The 24,467-nt window shown below is 39.4% G+C and overlaps 1 protein-coding gene across 3 annotated transcripts in view; it reads right to left on the bottom strand.

Moving 5' to 3' along the window:
• Nucleotides 1-24,467, bottom strand: part of cacna1c (calcium channel, voltage-dependent, L type, alpha 1C subunit) — a 550,322-nt gene that overhangs the window by 41,117 nt on the left and 484,738 nt on the right. For all 3 annotated transcript variants that reach the window (XM_052030488.1, XM_052030489.1, XM_052030490.1), the window contains 5 exons: nucleotides 22,200-22,296; nucleotides 21,292-21,394; nucleotides 20,311-20,412; nucleotides 14,730-14,857; nucleotides 601-735 (listed from right to left, as the gene is read on the bottom strand). In XM_052030488.1, coding sequence (XP_051886448.1) covers nucleotides 601-735; nucleotides 14,730-14,857; nucleotides 20,311-20,412; nucleotides 21,292-21,394; nucleotides 22,200-22,296 — 565 coding nt within the window. The remainder of the gene's footprint in view (nucleotides 1-600; nucleotides 736-14,729; nucleotides 14,858-20,310; nucleotides 20,413-21,291; nucleotides 21,395-22,199; nucleotides 22,297-24,467) is intronic.

The raw sequence follows: 24,467 nt of genomic DNA, 5'->3' as shown, positions 1-24,467 counted from the left end.
ATGTAAAATTTTTCAAAGGTGCCAATCATTACATTATAATGCATAACATACTGGCCAAAAGTTGCATAGGCAATTTCACGAGAAAAATGAATGCGAGGGTTGGTTGGGGCTTTATAATTGGAGCAGAGGAGACTGAGAGGGTCACCTTATAGAGGTGTAGGAATCATGAAGGGCATAGATAGGGTGAATACACACAGTATTTTTTCCAGGTAAGGTGAGGGGGGAAGATTTAAAAGGGACCTGAGGAGCAACTTTGACATGCAGAGGGTGATGCACATATGGAATGAGCTGCCAGAGGAAATGGTTGAGGCAGGTATAATAATAACATTTAAAAGACACTTGGATAGGTACATGGATAGGAAAGGTTTAGAGGGAAATGGGCCAAATGCAGGTAAATGGGACTATCTTAGATGGGGAACTTGGTTGACATGGACCAGTTGTGCCAAAGGACCTGTTTCCATCTTGTGTTACTGAATGCCTTTATTAGATAAATAGATTACTAAGCCATTAAAAGCACCAATTATAGTGGAATTTCAGCGCAAATCTTTTATTTTATTGAATCCCCTAAAATTTTTCACATTTATCTAACGTGAAACCTACCCTGAAAATATCATCCTCAGATGCAGCTGAAGCAGCTTCTTTCATTGCTTTCTCTAGTTCTTCTTCTGCTGTCAGGTCTCCTGATATGGCTCGACGAATCTCAGGGCCAATGTCATGCAAAGTACGCAGACCCGCCTGTAAAGGAAAAAAAATGGGGAAAAAAAGGTCTAAAAGTTTCTTTTTAGACAGTAAAAATGTTTTTCAATATCATTCCACATATATCAGAGGGAAATTAAAGAGACCCCATCAACCATACTGTTCTCCCCCAGCTGTCTGCAGGATCTAGGCGAAGAGGCAAAAAATAGACCTCCAAACTTACCCATTGGCTTCCCACCACAATCTGGGCAACTACAATTACAGGTGGCAAAGACACTTGGCTGAAGCTGGCAGAATCCTTTAAAAATCAGATTCAATAATATTAATGGTGCCCAATTGAAAAAAATAAACGGAGATCTGAGCTGGCAGCAGTAGGTATTTCCCTGAAAACCAAAACTGTAGTGAGGTGGATCTCAAACCAGGCAAGGAAAGGAAGAATATCTTTTAAAAATGTTTCCTATGGGCCCTTTGTTGTATACTCAGTGCCTACAACAGCAGTCTACAAATAGAACTCATGCATCAGTTTTGATTATTTTTAGTTGAACTTTGTGCAAGGATTTCTGACTTGAATGAACATCTGGAGCACTTCATGTGTGGCCCATAACTATTTAATTCATTTTCAAAACTTCTGTTCGATGTTGCGCAAGAAAACATGATACCCCAGAGATTATTCTTTTGATGAGAAAGCAGAGGGGCCGTACATTGCATGGACCCCATGTCTGCTTAGATTCCACACTTTGATAGCTAGGTTTTAAATACTGATGGTGGCATAGATCCTGCTCCCCTCTGCCTTTGCTGCCTTGTCTGGGAATGTGTTTATGGATTCCTGGCCCTCTTCTTTCCAGAAATCTTGACAGATAGGCCAGAAATGAAAGCAATAGTAAGCATGCCAGTTCTGTGTGCTACTGTAATGTATATGGACCCCAGCAAAAGAACTCAAGTATTCATATATCCCATAAGAATGCTCCATAATATGACAGGAAATATATCAGAAATAATATTTTGTCATTTACACATATTTACAAAACATCAACTCTTACTTGGTAGGTATATATCCCCATTACAGCCAGTAGGAAATCCTAGGACAAGAGGAAATCAGAGATGCGACTCCTGAAGAAGAGAACCTCTGTCTGTCCAAGATGCACCCAGGGGTTATTAACTCAAAATTTAGCTTTCATATAAGACATGGAGGAAGTGAGTTTGACAGTATTTAGTGACGTAGAAATGTTCTCAAGAAGTATATTGGTCTGAAAGATTGTGCTTTTTATACCTTTTGAATAATATAACTGCAACTAGAAGCTTCATATATACAAGTTATGTTCTTTATATTTTTCATGTCTAATATCCTCATATCAATTTCAGGGAGGGGTAAATATTTGTCTTGCTTGTTAATGTTACATGGCTGCTATAATATTGGCTGTCTGTGTACTCATATTCCCTCTTATTGCCTTCATTGGGTCAATAATATTGACCAAAATTAATTTATTCTACTCCAACTTCAAAAATAAACTAACTGTCCAGTGTGAAATTTTTATTCTGAGATTATCTTAAAGGAACATTTATTCTATACTGACATCTTAAACATTGTGTATGTTTCCTGATTAGTAGTCCCCTCATATTACAAAGAGGCCTTTCTCTTTGAGATGCTACATGACCTGCATACTTCCAGCATTTTTCCAATTATTTTAAAGAACTAAATGTCTGAAATATTCATGACTAATCCTTGTGGGTGTGCGTGCCATTTCCAGCTTTTCAGGGTGAATTTGAAACCTGAATTGTTTCTCCAAAACAGAAATCAAAAAATATTTCTTCTCAGAAATAATTCACATTACAAAACGTTTTACAATCTAATTCTAATATAAATAATATGATCCACAGCTAGTACACTGAATGCTTTAGATTTTACACTGGAAATTATGTGTTACACCAATGCATTTAAAAAGCATTATTATAAAAAATCCAAAATCATGGCAATTATTCTTTTAAACATATTAACATGCAATTACAATCATAATCTGCATGATAAGACGACGGCTTTTTTAGAGAATTCCTTCTGAAAAGCTAAGAGTCAAAAATAAAGGTAACATATTACATAATTCTACTTTGAATGAAACAGTGCCTTTGAAATTCAGAATTTCAGGGTTCCTGTTCTGCTGCTGGAAGTGAGGTGGGTTGGGATTTGCCACATAAGGTAATGGGAACAGAAGCATTTAAGTAATACTTCAAGCCTCAAATGTGGCACCCACACATTGAATAATTAGCATGGTGTGTTGGCATGCCTGAGATCTGGGAAGGGGTGAAGAAATTAGACCACATAACCAAGTGTTCCTAAGGGAACAAAGAGGTTGCAGTTTAAAGATAATGATTCCATCTGAAAAATTAGATAGACACGAACAAAGACCATTGGAAGTGCATATTGCCCAACCATATCACAGCTCTAGAGGTAGATAAAGCAATGACAAATGATTCACCTGAATGTCCAGTAGCAGAGGTTCAGAGTTGCACAATATAAAAAATGTAGAAGATCTTTAAGAAAAATATTTCAGGTTACATTGCCAGGCTGGAATTCAGAGCAACATTTACAAGAAACAAGAAAAATTGTTTTGGTCAAGGAAAAGGGAAATGACACAAAGGAGCAATTGATCCAAAGCCTTTATTCCAAGCATTTTATGGTAACTGGAAAATTATTTGGAATGTAGATGTCATAGAAGTTAAATGAAATGGTATTCAATATATAATTGGCAACCTTATAACACAGTCAATAAGAAATAATCAAATGCAGCATAATTGAAACAAATTACTATAAAGATTAGTGCAACATGAACACTGAAAATATTCGTCTTAAAATGCAACTGTATAGCAAGAACTGTTAAGTCATTTAGAAAGAAAAAGAAAAATGCATTTTGAAACTGTTAATCTTATCATATCCCAGTACTGATGAAAGGTCATCAATCTGAAAAGTTAACTATTTCTGTATCCACAGATGTTTCCTGATTTGCTGAGGATTAGCTTTTTCTGGTTTTATTTCAGACTTCCAGCATCCACAGTATTATGCACATATAGTGCCTGATCAGGTATCATAATATGAAAATCATATACAATAACAATTATATACAATATTTTTATTTCCAAATATAACAATCCATTCTTTGAACTTTGAAAGGAATTCTACATGTTTACGGAATGGTACATCAGCCACTATTTCCCCAGATAAAACTCCATTTCTCTCAAGTTGGTCTTCAGTTGACTTTGGAGCATTCTGGAAATTGATAAAGTGGATTCATGTGGGTAAATTCATTGATCTCAAACTCCTAGTTGTTAAAAGTACTGGAGAATTGGCACAATTGTGTCGTAATTCTATCTCCTGCATGTGCTCCTGTGGAAGCACAAGATCAATGAATTTACATGATGGAGTCTTACAAATTAGTGCCTTACGGTATATTAACCAAAGAGACTGCATGCTATGACAATCAGACTCCACATTACTGCAAAACATTTTACCATGTACGCAAGTCCCTGTTCATGTGGTTGAACCTGTATTTGCATAGTGCCCACAAGTGCTAAGTTACCCCTTCTTATGCTCTGGAACTTTGTGGGGGAGATGAAGGCACTGCACCTGTGAACTCTGCCTGATGTCCCTATTTTTTGCGTTGCTCCTGTGGCAGATAAATTCAGGTGAATATTGTCTCCAGCCACGTGCTCTTACATTCTAGAAACTGTTTCCATTATGGCCTTCCTTGCACTTCTTTATTTCCATTGCTTCATCAGCCATACAAGACTCTTTTCTGATTCTTCTCTGAACAAAATGATGGTTTGCTGTTGTTCTGCTTCCCAGACCTTCAAAGTGGCAGAATTATCTGTAAAAACACAAGTTTTGCTTATCTGATGCTGTACTGAATGATTACATAACACAATGAAAGTTTGCAAGAATTTTGAACATGAGAAATCTGACAACAGGAGTAATGCAAAAGCAATTAGTTGAGCAAAAGGACTTAGAAAAGTTTTGAAGGTGTTGTAATTATGTTACTACAATGCAAGTGAGAGAAGGCTTAATGCTAATTGTTTGGGCTGAAGGTAAAGAGTGTGGGTTTAAGTAAAACAATTCAATACTCACCAGAATTCAGTAGAGTCAAAGGAGGAGTCAGATAAGTCCATGTTCCACGAGGCGAATATTTTAGGGATAGAACTCTGATCATTTACATGGTCTGGTCCTGCACACCCTTTACAGTAAGGTGCTTTAAGGGCACCTTCCCTAATTCAGTAACAGCACACAGTCACTCCAATAGAGGTATCCTGCTGTCCTTTCCAGCCTGAAGACAATCTGGAGTTAGTTTTTATTTTCACTTCAAAGGGATGTTAACTGTCTGTTGGGACATTCTGGACATTCCCAACGGCCTGAATGGAACTCGCATCAGTTCTCACCTGGCAAGAGTTTCATTGAAACCATATCAGGGCAGAATTCTTAGTTATTAGCTGATGTGAACTGGTCACTCTTTCTCCCATTGTCAGAGTATTGCTTACAATCAACGTGAGGCAGGATCCTGGCAGGACAGGGTCCAATTCCGAATGCAATAAGCTGATGCATTAAGGATTCTGAAAGTAGACCTCAATAAGTGAGTTGTTTCATGAATGCACATGTAAATAATATGGAGATTTCAGGTTGTTGCTATGCATTCTTTGAGGTTGAATTTCTTATATGCCTGTTGCTGTTAAGTGTGGTAAAGATTTACTTGCAGAGTTTAATTGGCTTATTTGGAATGAAGGTGGGGAATGTCAGTCTTTGTGGATTCAATTTGGCTTGTTGCCTGAAATTTAGATAAAAAGGGCTCTACTATACATGACTCAGAACTCTGCAAGCAAATAAATTATTGGGTTTCCATCTGCTGAAACTAACATTATGGAGTCTTATTAAAAGAAAAATATTGCTTTTTCCTGTGTCCCTATGTGTCACCATATTTGTGCTGTTTCAATTTCACTTTCATGAAGTATTCAGAACATCAGTCTGTTCAATCTCATGTAATTTTCTAAATCATGCCTGATCTGTATTTGATTCAATTCCTAACACATATCTCACAATAGATAAGTAAATGCATGGACAAGCCAAACAAATGAGGGACCTTCTTATACTGAATGACATGAAACAATCTTTTCTGCTAGGAAGCAAAACATAAGCAGAAAATTATTCTGTGATTTTTCAGTAAAATGCTGAAATGGACAAATAAAATAATGAAAAATTAGTGAAATTAAATAAAGAACACGTTACTAAATTGGTGAAAAAAAAGCATGGAGATCACAATGTTCAATTTGCCAGAGACTGTTATTTGAAATGCAGGCAAGATGTCACCTTCATGCTGTCCACTTATTAGCACAACTACTGAATGCAGTCAGCATAAACCTTACTTTCCATTGAATGAACACATCAGAAGGAGCCAAAAATGTTGACTTCCTTGCACTAGTTAAAGCTGTTTCTGCTAATTAAACCTATCCTGTATTTCTTATAGAGGAGGTGCTTAGGTCAGGCAAGAAACAAGTCTGGTCTGACAAGCACACAAGAATGCCACAACATGGGAAAAATGTATTTAGACAGTGCTCCAGAAGTCCTGGTAGAAGAAATGGAAAGAAGGGTAAACATCCTGGATCTGTCAGGGCCAGGAAATAGGCACAAAGGTTAAATTCTAAAGACCCAAATATGATGTTTAATGACTTTTAAGAGTGGTGAAGTTTAATTAATTCATCTTCAAATTACATAATCTACTCAGGAAATCACAGGTATAGTCACTCTTCAATTCACCATTCTCTCATCAATCACTTAAAGAGTCTGATAAAGGATCTTTCTCTTGCTACAGATACTGCATGACCTGTTAAGTGTTTTCAGTATTTTCTGTACTTTTTATATCTGATTTCCAAAATTTTTTGAGTTTCAATTATTGAATCAGTTTAAGATGATCTTATACTCAGAACTAATCCATCTTTCCTTATTCTACCTCTCCATCCCACAATATCTTCTGACTTGTAAGCTACACATGCTGTAAAGTAGACTTCTAAATTTCACCATCTCCACCAACCTCTTCCCTCATAACAAGCTGTGCGCCTTTATTAGATACCAAGAAGTGTAAACTGGTCAGGCAGTGGAGGAACACTCACAGGAAAGTAACAGTGAAGACACTTTATCATTTGATTTTACAATTAGAACCACCAGTTCAGATATGATATGTTACTTATTTCATAGATGAATGAAGTGTGGAATGAGCATGTGTTGAGACAGTGTTGAGGTAGGAGTGGGCTGTAGCTGAGGCAGTGTGGGTGCTAGCTCACAGGAGAACAAAATGAGCACTTTGAAGAGGCAAACTACAGAAAAAGGCTCATGAGTATACAGATCAAAATCCTTCTTGACTGTGATGTTTGGGTGAAAGTCAACTGGAGACCATCATTTCCAGCATGGAAGTGGCTACCATCTCCAACATACTTCTCGAGTCATTTATGACTGGACGACATCTCAGCTTAGTTTTCACCAGAAAACTGAGTGTGCAATGAAAGTTTGGACTAGAACCATGCAAGGATAGCTTGTTAAGAAACAACCTCAAACTACTGCCGACAAGGGGGTTACAGGCTGTGACATCAGTCCAGCAATCTGTCCTCTAACAGTTTACTAAAATTGTTGATAGCACAGGATTGTGGAGACAGGAATGACAGTAGACAATGGCTAAATGGAGCTCAAGTATATTGTTTTCTCTCAGAATAATATAATCCATCTGCCTCATTTCTGCCTTTCTATCTAGGGTTTACTGTTGCCTGTTAGCCAGTCCAGACCTCTGCCATAAAAAGGCACAGTCTGAAGCAGGGCCTTTTAGACTCATCCTCCAGTCATCTGGAGGCTTGAATGACAAACCAGAATAATTAGCTTATCACCAGCTCATTTCACTCATTAGCTATGTTTTTCCAGGGTACCTGAAATACAGCAGACCTCTACAGAACTGAAGTATCACAACAGCTCCCAGAATAACAGGCATTGATCTGCTTGTTACAGGTCCTCCCTGACTTATGTATAGCCTGTATATATGAACAAGCACTTGGGAGACTGGTGGGATGGATTTCCAGCTGCTGTGGGGCTGCAGGCATCTTTAGCCATGTGGGAATTTGGTTCATGGCCACATTTCCGACTTGCAAACTGTTAGTTTTATGAACAGTTCTCAGGAACAGAACGCTGTCGTAACCCATGCGTTATTTAAAGTCACACAGAGACATGTTCTTGAGGTGGTAGAATACTTTTGATAGAGATACATGGCAAAGTTGATACCTGCAAAGCAATATGCATACAATCAATGAGACTCTCTACCATGTGGAAGTCTGCAACCTTAGAAAAGCTGTATGCTATTTATCTAGGGCAAGAAAGAATGAAATGCAGTTATATTCATGGCACTATTTGAACAAGAACAGGGAGTTATCCTGAGGATTCCCCCAACCAAAATCGCAAAAAAAATTATCAACACTTCATCAATATTTCTGTCAATCAATCTCTACTGCCTTCTGTCCTATCGAAGACCTTCCTTCTGGTACTCTCCATCCCTACACCCTTGGCCTGTAACTCAAAACTTGTTTTGTGTACAATATATCAGGAACAAAAACAGAAAATGTTGAAAATATTCAGCAAGTCAAGCAGCAGCTGTGGGAAATAAAGTTGGCTTGCCCCATCTTTCTGATGAAATCTAAAAAGTTAATTCTATTTCTTTCTCCACAGACGTTGCTGCTCTGCCAAGTATTTCCAGCATGCTCTATTTAATTTCAAATGCTGGCATGTTCCCATGTAGGTGGTAGGCCTCTTATTAGCATTTTTTGATGGCCTTGTTGTCAAACGGAATGCTGTCTATTTCGATGTGATTCCTGCCCTGAGCTGAGGTGATGCTCATTCTTCTCAAATTGGTTGGTTGAACCCTGAATGCACATTTTAGAGCCTGGTTATCCAACAGGACATGACAATATGTGTTGTGTTCAGGTCGAGCATCAGAAAAATTATGTTCTCAGCTTAGGACAGATTGAATCTGGCCAGCTTTTAATAAATAAAAGATTTTTCCTATTGTTCAGTGTAAAAGTGGGGAATATATCTGTCAATATTTTAAAGTCTGTAGGGAATGAGTTGAGAGACAATCCCTCTAAGAAGGGGTTGATGGTGATGCAATGCTGTCTATTGGCCGTGAATCCAGGCCAGGAGATGAACTAGAGCCTTGCCCAAGAGCTAAAGCCATGGCAAAAGAGCCTGCAGATCCAGAGGTAAGGGATCAACTCTGTGCCCCACCCAAAGTAAGGGAAGCCTGGATCTGGCTGTAAAAGGGGAACGGGGAAGGGAGGAGGATTGGATGGAATCTTAAAGGTCTCCACGATAACCCCTCCTGAGAAAATTTCTCCACTGCTTTGTGTCTGGATGTATCCTGATTACATATTGGGGATTGGTGGCATCACCACCATGCCCCCCACCCCCTGTCCCTCACTGTAACACCTCTTCATCGACCTGCTAGACCCTGGCTCCCTGAGATCCAACTACGTACGTTGGTTTGTGTTGAGTCAGGAACCAAAAAATGAAAAGTCCTTGGCTTTTAGATTGCCATGTTTGGGTCGGCTTTTAATTTTATACCTGAGCAGACCTCGAGCATAGAATTCACTACCACTATCACTTAAGTGATAAATAGAAAGCTACAAGGAGTTATTATGAATAAACATGGTGGCATGACAGCAATTCAATAATTTTCAGCTTACCTTTGCTTTCAGACAATGAAGGCTCTCTACTCCAGGAGAGGCAAATTCAACACTGCCTCCTAGAGTATTGTGCATTAAGTATTGCAGATAAAAAGATTAATAATGACAGCAGAATTTCTCATGATTCATGGGGTGATGGTTTGAATGCATGTCACAGGAATTCCCAGCTGCTCAGGATCAAGGAGGTCTATTTCACTTTGATTAGTGAATAAGTCTGCAGGCACTAAGAAAAGATCATGATATGGAATGCCCTCCACCCAGGAAATTCACATGATGCTGAAGTCGAGAGGATTGAGAGCTTCAAGTTCCTAAGAGTGAATATCACCAGTAGCCTGTCCTTGCCCAATCACGTAGATGCTGTGGCCAAGAAAGCGCACCAGCACCACTACTTCCTCAGGAGGCTAAAGAAATCTGGCATGTCCCTGTCGACCCTCACTAATTTTTATTGATGCACCATAGAAAGCATCTTATCTAAATGCATCACGGCTTGGTATGGCAACTGCTCTGCCTGTGACTGCAAGAAACTGCAGGAAGTTGTGGACACAGCCCAGCATGTCACGGAAACCAGCCTCCCCTCCATGGACTCTGTCTATACTTCTCGCTGCCTCAGCTAAGTAGCCAGCCACCCCTGACATTTTCTCTTCTCCCCCTCCCATCGGGCAGAAGATACAGAAGCCTGAAAGTATGTACCATCATGCTCAAGGACAGCTTCTATCCCGCTGTTATAAGACTATGAACAGTTCCCTTGTACGATTAGATGGACTCTTGACCTCACAATCTACCTCATTATGAGCTTGTACCTTATTGTCTACCTGCAATGTACCTTCTCCGTGGCTGTTACACTTTATTCTGCATTCTGTTATTGTTTTACCTTGTACTACTTCAATGCACTGTGTAATGACTTGATCTGTACGAACTGAATGCAAGACAAGTTTTTCATTGTACCTCGGTGCAAATGACAACAATAAACCAATTCCAATACCAATTCCAATGATGTAGTTTTTGTGCCTACTGTGTTTCAGGCACCACCCTGGACCAACGAATAACTCTTGGAATATAATGCCTGTCCTCTGAATCCCTAGTTCACGACACTAGCCAGGGCTCCAGCAACTACAGTTGAGTGCTCCTATAATGAGAGCTAGGAAGCAAGCTGCAACATTGTGAAGAAAACCACCAGGATCCCTAAATAGAGGTCTAGACCATGGCAGTTAGTGGTGTGTAGGAGCTACTGGTGTACTCTCCACAAAGAGTCTCCTGTTACGTTGTCATCGTCCTGCAAAATTTTGGATAAGCTGAGGAGAAAGAGGAGGGAACAATCAAGGAAGGCTGTGACAACAAGAAGCCCTCTCTAGGCATTAGGCAAGTAAGGGAAGATTTTCCATTTTACTGGATGTGTACAGCTCCAACTACTATGAAAGAACTTGACTTCATCCAGGAAAAATGCAGCTACTTGCTTGCAATTACTATCAGTCATGTAGCAATGTACACCTCTACAAAAATGAAGTAGCAGCTTAGCAAAGTTTTTATAAACCACACAGTAAACCTACAACTTCTATCACGCAGAAGGACAGGTTGAGGTAGGTACAATAACAACCTTTAAAAGACAGTTGGACAGGTACATGGAGAGGAAAGGTTTAGAAGGATATGGGCCAAATGCGGGCAAATAGGACTAGCTTGAATGGGCATCTTGGTCGGCATGGACCAGTTGGGCAGAAGGGCCTGTTTCCATGCTGCATGACTTTATGTCTCTATGCCTATGACAGGTAGCAATTTTATCAGTACACCAAGACCAGAAAATGCGCTTGCAAGTTATATACCATCTTGTTGGGAAACATCTGTTTAATGACCTCGTCACTGTGTGAATATTCTGAAACTTTCCACCTAATTGCACTGCGGAAGTTCCTTGAACTCAAACTTTTTCAAGGATAATTAGGGATATTCCTTAAAGGCTGACCTGTGAACAATCTGCAGATTCCATGATAGAATAAACATAAAGAGAAACAAAATTCCCCACTGCACCACAAATCCCTTCTTACTTTTCCTCTGCTGCTGTTTATCTCAGCATTCTTTTGATCAGAAATCATATATTCAAGACCAATCTAATTTGACATTCCAAACCATATTTATTTATCCAATCAAGCATTCAAGCATCAACTGATTATTCTTACACATACTCTTAGTGCCTGTCTTCCATATTCCTTTGCCCATTGTACTGCTTGAAAGTGATGACTGCTGGAGGAAGGCTCCACCTTTTCAGAAGGAGTGACTGAAGATGGCCATGAAGGACAATTCTGAACACATCTGGGCTTACCTGCCCATGTTTGGGCTACAGTATCTCACCATGAGTCATGGTGTCATTAGATATTTGGCTAACAACCAGCAGCTAGGGTACCATGGAAAGGGCAGTGGTGGGAATCACAAAAGCTATCATTATGAGAAAAGACAACTGATCCACCCTCCAAGGAGTTATTGCCACTCTCCTAAGATGGCTCCCAAACAACATTAGTAATATATTGGAAAGTAGATTGCTGAAATGTCATGGCACTCTCAAAACTGCTTGGGATAAGGGCAAGCAGAGCCATAAAGTGTTAGTGTGAGCTGCAACACTTAGGTATTGGGCAGTTTCATTCTTTGCCACAGTGCAAGCTAAGACAGCTGTCAGATGTTGTTTTGCTGGAAAGGAAGAACTCCAAGTTTTGTACAAAGACCCGTAAAGGGTAGCATTAGATGCCGCCATGAATCCAGACATTCAAAACAGGCTTTCAGGCAGGTCTTTCAATGCCCCAAGCACTGTATTGTGCACTACAATCAGCCATAACCTGGAGGCTGCACCTTTGAAGATTTTTTTATTCACAAGTTGAGGGCGGCACATTTATTGCCCATTCCTAATTGTTCCTGAACTGAGTGGCTTCCTGAGGCATTTCAGAGGGAAGTTAAGAGTCAAACCCATTACAGTGGCTACATACTGTATAGGCCAGACCAGGTAAGGATAGCAGATTCCTTTTTCTGAAGAAAGAAAAACGGATGTTTCAACAACAATCCTTTAGCTTCATAGTCACCATTACTGATAACAGCTGTCATGGTAGGATTCAAACAAGTCAATATTCCAGGTCTTAAGACCCCAATCCAATAACATCACCACAAAACTACCATGTCTAGATTCTTTAGAGCAGATCTCATGAGCAATTCTGCTTTCTGGACAACTAGGAACTAAGTTATAATTTATCTCTGGTCCAGTCTTAGGGCCATCATGTCAGCTAACTCACCACATCTAATACTGCTTTCTACAATACATCATATCATTATGTTTGCTGGTGGCTGTGACTACAATATCAAGTAATAGCTGTCCTCTTCTTAATTATCTCGTGATTCAATGATCAGGTTCAGGGCAGGTGAATGTTCTATGCTTTTGGAAAGAAGAAAGGCACAAGGCTTAAGAAATAAGTAAACAATCTGCATCTTATAAATGGAGATTTGGGTATCAGGCAAAAGTGGAATGTGAGGAGGAAGACTAGAAATAAGCACACTGTCATCTTCAATAAACTCTGTACTGCATTTAGCAAAGGACTTTGAGGTGTCTGCTCCAGTAATAGGCCGTGCCTCTTCTACGGACCATTGAGCTGATAGACACATCATCAGCACTGGCAGTCTGCTGTTGTGGGTAAAAACTGCATCACGCCTTCTATTGTAAGAGAGAGGGAACTATTAGTGAGTGTGTTGCAATGTGCCTGGGTGATCTACCAGCCATGGCTAAATAGGTGACAGCGTAAATTGTGGAATCTAGATGTGGTTCTTGCAGTAGTGGCAATTGTGTCAGGGTGCTCTGAGGGGATATGATTGTTAGGAATGAATCACGATAGAGATTGTTGCTAGTGAGTGATGAGTTGAAGTGAGGAGTAGATCATGTGTTGAGTGCTGGGAGATGAGATTTGATCTTGTGTTCAGCTGTTCAGCACATCCAAATCCTGAGCTCAGCACTCAGCGAGTTAATCTTGGAAGCCACCTGCTGTCAATGGCACTTTGTAAAGTGACCTTGAGAATTTCCTGAACACAGAGTACTTCTCCATTTTGTTGACCCAGACACCTTGAGCCAGAGTCAAAATCATGTTGCCTGCTCTTGTCCCTGCCCTGCCATGGCTTGCTTTATCCTTCCCAAATGACCTCCAGTAGTGGTTGAAGGCAATGGCATCTTAAACTTAAGAAGAGTTGTCAAGGTTTCTATAAACACCAATTAGCTTCAGCTGATGCTAGCCACTCTTGCAAATGCCCCCATGAGTGTGTATGAATGTATTAAACACTGGCTTCACACCACCATCATCATGATGAGGTGTATGCATGAATTTGATGTACAGTGTGCTCCTGGTCAAAATAGCACCGCTTGCTCACAGATCATGATTCCAGTGCACATTTTGCAATATGATTCTGTTTCTCCCCTCTATTTTTGATCATATTTCAAAAAGTAGAATGCTGAAATATGCTGAATTGGTACAATACTATCCCTTCACTTCTTGGATTTGATTATGGATCTAGTTCAAGTTATGAAAAACAACTACTTGCATATATGCAGACCCTTTCATGAGCCCAGGATGTCCCAAAGCATGTCATTCCTAATGAAATACCTTTGGAGTCCATTTGCACACAGCAATGTGACGAAGACCAGATAATCTTTGTTTTTAGGCATTGATTGAGGGATATGTTGACCAGGATATGAGGGACAGCTCCCTTGATTTTCTTCAAAATAATGCCAAGGGACATTTACATCCATCTGAGAGAGCAGACAAGGCTTCTCTTCAATGTGTCAGCAGAAAGACATCACTACCAGCAGTGCAGTGTTCCCTTAACATTGCAATGAAGCATCAGTTAAAAGTCTTCTTTGTCTGCCTGGCATAAACATCATAACAGATTCTAGTTTGATGAAGTTAAAATTAGTTTTCATGTAACAAAATCCAGGAATAAAAATAGCTATAATCCCCCTCAGAAAGGCTTTTCTAACTTTAAGATTAGGATGTGGTGTTCAATAAGAGGAAGGGAACTTTACATTTTACATGGGTCTAATATTTAACTCTGACACAAAGTTTAAAAGATTCTTTTCCTCTACATCGAATTATTTCACTCATGTACAAAATTCCACAATAAATAACTTTAACAAAAAACATAAGCACTACATTAACAATTTACTTTTAACTGAAAATAGACCACAAGAATAATGACAAGACACATCGTGCTTTTCATATGCAAAAATAAACATAACATTGAAGTGAAGGAAGATTTCTCACAAGTACCTGTAAAGAGAGTGCATTTTTCTGCACTGCTTTCCCAACAGTGCCCTGTTCTTTGCGCTTCTTAAATTTTCTGAAATAATCCTGGATTAGGAATGTGGCATAGAACTTCCCAACAGTAACTTCATCATCTGGAACATGAAGAAATTATGCACTATGCAGAATAATTTGTTTCCAGTTTTGCAGCTGCAACAAGTGCAGAAAATCAAACCAATTTTATGTACTTTCACTACAGGAGTCCAGCAAAACTTTATTCTGAATTAGGAAACCTGGAATATTATCAAATATTCTGAAAGGAATTTTTGACTTTGTTGTTTGAGGGTGAATACAAAAACTCTTAAATTGAACAGGGCATGATTATGGCACATAAACTGGTATTATATCTGTTGATGGTGTTCAGTATTGATGCTCTTGAAGTGCGGTGAATCAAAAGAAAATAGCAAATAAACACAGGATGGGTAAATTCCAGACTTCCAAATCCAGGGATTATGTTGGCGGTCCTGGAAATATCCAGACAGACCTAAGGGGCATTAATCAAGAACAAAAATATTCCCTGGTGGAGACTGTGTAGACCCAGATAATTTCTCAATTTGGATCAAAGAGAGGATCACCTCCATCTTTCAAATTATAAGCACTCTTTTTCTCACTTGGTTTATTGACTTCTAATGTTACACCAAATTCTTGTAAGTTTGTAGCATTAGAATTCCTACTTTTGGTGACTTTATTAGTGTCGGTGCAGAATACAGTTCCAGTGTCCTGCAATTTTCATTACAGAACTGGGACTCAGTATATCAAAATCCTGGTGGAATTTGTCCCATTTTCTGTGGTCTCCCACAAGATTTCTGAGGGTTTGTATGATTCTATGCAAAGGGCAGCTGAATGGCACTGTTAGTTGTAGTTATTCCCCCCGAAAGGACAGTTTGCCAGATTTGTCCAAATACAAAGCTTACATTAAGAATCTAAAATACAGCAGTAACATTCCAGATTCCAATCAGATAATTCATAGATGAACCTGATTTGGTGATTACAGATTTAGTTGTCAGTTAAATTAATAATTACACAAAAGGACAATATTCAAAACCTAATTATTTTAAATTTGTATCACTCTTCTTAAAATTTCTTAAAAGAATAAATGCAAACAGTTATGGATGCATATGGCAAATGTATCTTAAATCCAACTGTTTAAGGTCCTCCTGAAAGAGGCATAGGCCACAATATAACCACAGCAGGGAAGAAGCAGGCTCTGATTTGTGTGAGGAAATCCCAAAGAATGTATTTCTCTCAAGCACTGACAAATCTCAAAGTAGGGTCCTAGCTTTTAGATTTGTCTAATTTTTAAGAAGTTGACTAGATGTCAAGCAGTGTTGTGAGCATGTATGTCCCTTTAACAACTATGTATGCATACTATATGGTATGACCTTTGACACATTGTTGCATCAGCCACTGTAGGTTAGCTGATCTTGACTTCCTTCAATAAAGAATATTTATTTCATGGCTCTATGTTTGATAAGTCTTACAAAACAGTAATACAAAAGAGCCTAAATTGCTACATTGGTGACGTGTTTGGGATTGTGCTGCTTGAAGAACCAGCAAGACAATAATTAAATATGAGGTAAATGAGAGCAATGTTCTCTAGATAGAGCAGTGATGATGCAGCCAATAGACATGATGGTTCTAGAGAAGTACGAGAGGTTGAAGCCATTTGCTCTGTACATGGAATGAGTGAACAATATCCTCATGGCCATATGCAAAAAGAGGAAGACAATATTTTCGTTGGCAGAGACCCAGGCGACTTGGGCCTTTGGAGATTTTCAAGTTACAAGTTTGGTTCATGAACTGAAAGAAATGGGTTTTTCAGCACTCTCAGGGTCATGTTCATCCCAAATACCCAAGGCCCCACTGAGACCCAAGAAAGGATGTGAACCTATCAAGGAAAGCTAGGCACTTAGTGACCACTGAAAGGAACACACTGAAGACTTCTTCCTCATTTACAACTCTGTCCTTGACATGGGTGCCTCTAACTCTATTGTGATGCAACTTATTTGGTCCAACCTACCACCATTCATGACCACAATACCATCTAAAAAAAATAGGCCTCAAGATCAGATGATATCCCAGCTGAAGTTCTAAAACTCAGCAGCGAGGAACTTTAGTCAGAAATCCACAACTTCATCATCCGTAAATGGGAAGAGGAGAATACTGCAGGAAACTCAGAGACATCATTTTCATGGCCACCTTGAGAAAAGTGACAAATCTGACTGCAGTAATTCTTCATGCTGTCTTCTACCAGGAAAGTCATCGCCAGGGTCCCCCTCAGCCTCCTCCTCCCAGTCGCTGAAGATCTGCTCCCCAAATTACAGCATAGACTCCATCCATCCAGTACCGCAGTGGACATGATTTTCATTGCACAACTACTCCAAGAGAAAAGCAGGGAGTAGCATTAACTTGAGTTCATTTAAGACTTTGCCTCCATCAATTGAGAGGAGCTGTGGAGCACCCTGCTCAAATTTGGTAGAAACTTGTCTTAATTTACTAGAAGGCATGGACCATACTCCATATCTCAGGCCACCTTGCAAAGGCAGATATACATGATGAAATTCGTCAGCATCTTCAGTGTGCCAGCCTTCTGAGGAAATAAGTGCCCTCAAACACAACACAAAGCTTGTGATCTGCTGGGCAGCAGTGATCCCTGCCCCTCTATATGCTTCTGAGACTTGGATTACCTACAGAAGGCCTGTCAAAGAACCGAAGAGAAAAGACCTATGCTGTTACTGTAAAATCCTCGAAGTCAATTAGAAGGATAAGCAAAGCAACATTAACATCCTCTCCCAGGCTGAAATCCCTGGTTTCAAATTGTATACGATTAATTCTATTGGGCCAGCGACATCATTTGCGTGCCTGACACCAGGCTCTGAAGCAGTTATTGGGAAGAAGTTACTACGTGGAAAAGATTCAAGGATGTTCTCAAAGTCTCCTTGAAAAAATGCAATATCTTCTCTACTCCCCAGAATCCCTGGCCCATGACTGCTCAGAGTGGAGAAGGAGCATTCATAATGGCACTGAGAACCTCAAATGCATGTGTGGGGAGCATGTTAAAGCCAGCATAAACAACAGAAGGAGAACACCCTCTCACAAACTATTTACCCAGACATCCTGCCAGGCACTTCCTGTCCCATCTGTGGTGGAGCTTGCTGGTCCTACATTGACCTGGACAGCCACCTCAATTCCTACAGAACTAGAATGAAGGCAAGTCATCCTCAATCCTGAGGGACTGCCTCGAAAAAGTAATATAAAGTATAAAGCTTTTTGCTTTACTTGATTGTTGACTGCCTTCAATAAAAGATGCTTGTTCAGCAGCTTTATCCTATTACTTGCTTATGCAGGAGGGTCTTTGGAACTGGGGCACAGTTGGGGAACGAAGAGTGGCAAGGGAGAGATCACAGATCAGGACCAATGGAACAACATGAGTGTCGGAGGGTGATGGATGGGTGGGTAGAAAATGCCAGAGATGTGCTTGGGCAATGACAGGTACGGTAGAGGAAATGCAAAGTTGTGGAGGAGATTGGAGACCAAGTGCCATAAGGGAGATTCAGTTGGGTTGATGAGAGATTGTGGTTGTTTAATCAAAGAGGAATGGAGAGTACAGGGTGGGGTATAGGGGATGAAAGCAGGTAAGCCAGATCCAGCAAGTGAATGGAAAGCCATTTATTTGCTGGACCTAACACTCTTTGCTACTTACATCTGCAAGGATTTCCAAAGGTTGGAAAATTCAAGCTAGATGAAACATTATTATATTTCAATGACTAATTTGGATTCTAAGAGCTAAGTAGCTGACCAATCATCATTTTGCTTTTAATAAATTTAGAGGTGGGTTGATTGGGTTGAGGTTTGAGTTTTAGAACATTTTCATATCCCAGTTGAGCAAACCTTACATTTTTATAGAACATAGAACAATACAGCACACCATGTTGTGCCGACCTTCAAACCACTCCTAAGACTATTTAACCCCTTCCTCCCACATATCTCTCTATCTTAAATTCCTCCATATGCTTATCTAACAATCTCTTGAATTTGACCAACGTATCAGCCTCCACCACCACCCCAGGCAGCGCATTCAATGCACCAACCACTCTCTGGGTGAAAAACCTCCCTCTGACGTCTCCCTTGAACTTCCCACCCATTACCTTAAAGCCATGCCCTCTTGTATTGAGCAGTGGTGCCCTGGGAAAGAGGCACTGGCTGTCCACTCTATCTATTCCTCTTAATATTTTGTATACCTCTATCATGTCTCCCCTCATCCTCCTTCTCTCCAATGAGTAAATCCCTAGCTCCTTTAGTCTCTCCTCATAATCCATACTCTCTAATCCAGGCAGCATCCTGGTAAATCTCCTCTGCACCCTTTCCAATGCTTCCACATCCTTCCTATAATGAGGCAACCAGAACTGGACACAGTACTCTAAGTGTGGTCTAACCAGAGTTTTGTAAAGCTGCATCATTACTTCGCGGCTCTTAAACTCTATTCCACGACTTATGAAAGCTAACATCCCATAAGCTTTCTTAACTACCCTATCCACCTGTGTGGCAACTTTCAGTGATCTGTGGATATGAACCCCCAGATCTCTCTGCTCCTCCACACTGCCCAGAATCCTGCTATTTACCTTGTATTCCGCCTTGGAGTTTGTCCTTCCAAAATGTACCGCCTCACATTTCTCCGGATTGAACTCCATCTGCCACTTGTCAGCCCAGCTCTGCACCCTATCAATATCCCTCTGTAAGCTTCGACAGCCCTCCACACTATCCACAACACCACCAATCTTTGTGTCATCTGCAAACTTGCTAACCCACCCTTCCACCCCCTCATCTATGTCATTAATAAATATCACAAAAAGTAGAGGTCCCAGAACTGATCCCTGTGGGACACCACTAGTCACAGCCCTCCAATCCGAATGCACTCCCTCCACCACAACCTTCTGCTTTCTACAGGCGAGCCAATTCTGAATCCACATGGCCGAGCCTCCCTGGATCCCTTGGCCTCTGACCTTCTGAAGAAGCCTACCATGCGGAACCTTATCAAACGCCTTACTAAAATCCATGTAGACCACATCTACTGCACTACCCTCATCAATCTTCCTGGTCACCTCCTCAAAGAACCCTATCAAGCTAGTGAGGCAAGATCTTCCCTTCACAAATCCATGCTGGCTGTCCCTAATCAGTCCATGATTCTCTAAATGATCATAGATCCTATCTCTTAGAATCCTTTCTAGCAGCTTACCCACCACATTTTTGGCAGACAAAATTCCCACTACATGTTCAAACTGGTGAATGGTCAAGTGATTTACTTAAAGATGAAATTTCATTCTTAAACTTGGCTTACAAGTGCCATTGTGTTAGCCATATGGCCAGATCAATCATCATCACCATTAAGGAAACTGAATAATATTTTAATTATTCCTCAAAGTTTTGCATCTATCACCATGGTGTTTTCTTACTGCAATGCAACATTTTATTGTATGCCTGAGCAGCTATATACTAATACAGGGTAATGACCTCCATTTCTCAAACTTCTGTATTTGGAAGGTCTCACCTCCTGCTGGTGGCACAACTTGATCCAGCAACTTCATACTTGTACGCTTCCAGATTTTCTTGATAATTGCTCGAAGTTCCTCATTTGCTTGTTCCAAATTCCCTGTTCATACAGTAGATTTCATTTATCATTGGCTATATTTAAATATAGGTCTTGAAGTTAAAGCCAGAATCTAATTCATTGCTCCCTCCTACCTTAAATTTGTAAGTGGGGTGCAGGCATTGGGAAAAGGTCCTGGCTGAATTTTGGTAGTGTGCCAGGACACCTGCTTAAAGCTACAGGCAGTATTTTCAAGACCTAACCAATTAATTATTATCAATTACTTCTGGGTTCCAAAGAAGAGTCTTGACCTGAAACATTGACTCTGTTTCTCTTCCCACAGATGCGGCCTGACCTGCTGAGTATTTCCAGCATTTTCTGATTTTGTTTTAGAATTTCAGCATCTGTAGTTATTTTTTGATTTTCACTTAATTATTACAAATGATCACCTGCATCAAATAACCAGTCTACAGGTTGACTGCCATGGATAATCATCTGGCTTCTGCACAGAGATGGCAGCAGGTAGTGAATTTTGGTGATGGGTGTGGAAAAACTTGCAGCGAGCAGGCTGAAACAATTTGTCTTAGAACTAATTAGAAAAGAAATCCTCTGATTTCTTCATAAAAATGACTATCAGGTGTTTAACTTCCCATCTGCTTTGGACATAAGTGTTGGGTGCCATCATTAAGGTATGCCTGAGAACTGAATTAGGCAGGGACATGTCGAAGTTCTGCCCCATTTCCCACATAAAAACAAGCAGTTGAAAATTTCTTACGGTAGATTCTGCTCCATATAGAATTTATTTTGTTTTATTTCAAAATACAGCTTTAGTAATAGATGTCTGAAAGCAGGCACTTATTATTTATATCAACAGATCAATGTTAAAGGTTACCATAGCTTAGCCGCAGAGTAAACTTATCTAGGTATTCTAAAATTTTATACCTTCAGTTTTGATTCTTAATGCAGTTCGAACCAAAGCAAAGAGGGTTGCATTGAACATAACTGTACCGTCACTGTTTAAAGGCATATTCATGGATACCAAACGCTGTGGGAAATAGCAAAAAAAGGGCTTATTTTAGCAATAAAGACAATGCCAGATTTTAGGAATTAATGTTGAAAAAAGGAACTAAACATATTTACTCAATGGAAAATCAAATAGTTGGCAACATTCAAATTTAAAAATAATGCAGAGACTCAATAAACTGTTGCTTGAAATTATGATTAGAACTGGTGAAAGAGAACTCAAGCATTCATTATCACAAGTAGTAACTTTTTAAATTTAGATTTATTTATACTTATGTAATTTTCTTTCCGTGTGTTAGGCATATCAATTCCTGCATGACCACCTCCACCCTGTATTCCTCAAGGTTCTCTATCTGGAAGAGTTTTCACAGCAATGTGCAAAAAGAGTACAATGGTACAGCCCTTTTATTCATGGACTAATAATCCAGAGGCCTGCACCAATAATCCAAAGAATACATTCAAATATCACGACCTAACAGTTTGAGAATATGAATTACAATAAGAAATCTGGAAATTCTGGTAATTTTGAAAATTATATTTTGGTATATGGCAAGTGGGAAACTTTAGTGATTAATATGGTAAGTGCAGCATGCTTAGGAGGAATGGATAACATCGGAACTATGGATCTCAAAGTTTTCCAAAACTTGAGTTTTTCTTTGCCTCATATCTATTTATAGAAATATTGTAAACTAATTCTCACATTTATAAATTCATAACTAATAGAAGCCAGAGAAAATCTCTGTTTATAGGTGTAACCTTACTGCATAATAATGCATGAGTTGGGTCAAAGATTGGGAAATATACTACCAAACTCTACCAAGCCTTACTTTGCAGGCTACTCTATGTGGGCACAGCTTGCCAAATCCTAAAGGTGGCTGTATCCGTCTAAGGAGTGTAACCACATCCAAGTGCTTGATGCGACCCCTGTAAAGAAGTATAAAACAGAATAAGTAAAACTTTTAACTGAAAAAGATTAATCAGATTGCTCATCTGTGAGCATAAGGTTCAAGTTATCTACTAATCACTTCCTTTTCTTCCTAACTGACTCTTCACACACCACAAATTGACAAGAGGATGAGTGAGGTGGCAAGTATTCTACTTCCAGCTGTCTGCATGTTGTTCTGAAAGCAACACTTGATAGTGAACAAGAGAGGTGCAGAGCAATCCGTATTCTACTTCCAGCTGTCTGCATGTTGTTCTGAAAGCAACACTTGATAGTGAACAAGAGAGGTGCAGAGCAATCCTCCCTCAGGTCTTCCCTCATTAAATGAGAAAGTGTCTGACTCCATTCAGCATTTCCTATAGCCCAACAGCTAGGTCAGTAGTTACAGAACAAACAACATATCACAATGAAGCACTTAGTGCTTCCAGACCCTAGTAAAACTTCTTGTATAATGTGATTTACATCTTCCATTAGGCAATGAACAAGATTGGGCACTATCATTGGTAAAGGGAAAACATGATTTTTATTCAGGACACAGAATTATGTACTAATCAGGAATAAATCAGTAAAGAATTGTACTGAAATCCTTAGCTTTGATCTTCCTACTGGTGATAGTTAAGGCTTAGGTCGAAAGGAAATAGGTTAACACCAGTCAAGTGGAAGCATTTTGACGCAGAAGGTCCATCAAAGATTTCCTGACGTTGGAGACCTCTTGGAAGCAGTGGAAGGCAGTTATGGGAATGATCAGCAACATAAAAGTAAACATTCATTAGCCTATTTGCTGAAGCAATATATCAAAATGAACTCTCTCAACTTTAATTTTAAATCTCTCAGTTACTCATTGCACCCAATCATTAAATTATCATCATAAATGTTAGGAAGAGTCAATCAACAATTCTGATCCTCTTATCAAAAGAACAATTTATTGGTTTTGGAAACAGTGCAGAGAAGGTTCAATAGGTTGATTCTTGGGATGTTTATGATCAAGGATCAAATAGATTGAACCTCTACTTCCTGAGGTTCTGAAGATGAGTGGTAATGAAACTGGAACACAGTACAAAAAATTCTGCAGGGGGCTGCTTGCTAAGTAAAATAGAATGAGGAGGCATTGTTTCAGGATTAGGGATTACTCATTTAAGTCTGAAATGAGGGGGAATCTTTTCTGCCAGACATTGCGAATCTTTGGATTTTTTTGTGGATGCTGTGTCATTAAGTATATTTAAGGCTGATATTGATAGATTTTATATCAGTGGATTACTGAAATCAAAGTGGGTGTTATTGAAAGGTGACATATTAAAAGAAGTTTATGGTGTATTTCTGTTGCTACTTTGCGTATTCTTTTTGAATAAGTCAAAATATACCACCTCAAAAGTATCAAGGGAAACATAACTACTGATCAGCATTGCTGAAAATTTAGTGTTGTTGTTTCACAAGGAGTTCATGTATTTATTTTTTTAAATATCCAACATTCTTACTGGAAAGTGATGCATCCAACTGTGAAGAAAAATAAGAACATATGTGAGGGATAGTGATATATCAATAGACAGGAAAAAACAGAAAATGCTGGAAATACCCAGCAGATCAGGGTGAATTTATGGAGAAAGAAACAGTTAATGTTTCAGGTCAATGACCTTTTACCAAAAATAGGCAGAGCTACAAAACAGGCATGGGGGAGGGTTGGAGAGCACAAAGTGAATGTTTGTGATTGAGTGGAGACCAAGAGAAAGTAAATGGCATACGTTGGTGTCAGCTGAGAGTAGGTGGTGACACCAACCTAGGAACATTTTTCAACAAAGATGTTACATAAATGTAAGACACTGTTATAAACTGAGGCTGACCAATATGTCCCAATCTGATGGTACATAAGTCAAGAACCAACTGTAATATATATTAAATTACAGCACTTGGGATGTGGAAATCATTGACAGGTACTCTGAGTTTTCCTAAAAGCATCAAGGATCAGAAATCTAGTGTGGAACCAAATTATGTACATGCCAGACCAAACAGGGCAGCAGGTCCCATTGCCTTAAGATATCAGTAAATCATTTGGATTTTTAATAATAAACTAATGGTTTTCATAGCCATTTTCTGGTGTTACTTCACAAATTACTAAAATTTATTTATTTAAGCAATTTGCAATGTTGTGATTGAA

The sequence above is a fragment of the Pristis pectinata genome, chromosome 15, assembly GCF_009764475.1.
Source record: "Pristis pectinata isolate sPriPec2 chromosome 15, sPriPec2.1.pri, whole genome shotgun sequence".
Lineage (NCBI taxonomy): Eukaryota > Metazoa > Chordata > Chondrichthyes > Rhinopristiformes > Pristidae > Pristis > Pristis pectinata.
This window is presented reverse-complemented; position numbering and strand designations above follow the sequence as displayed.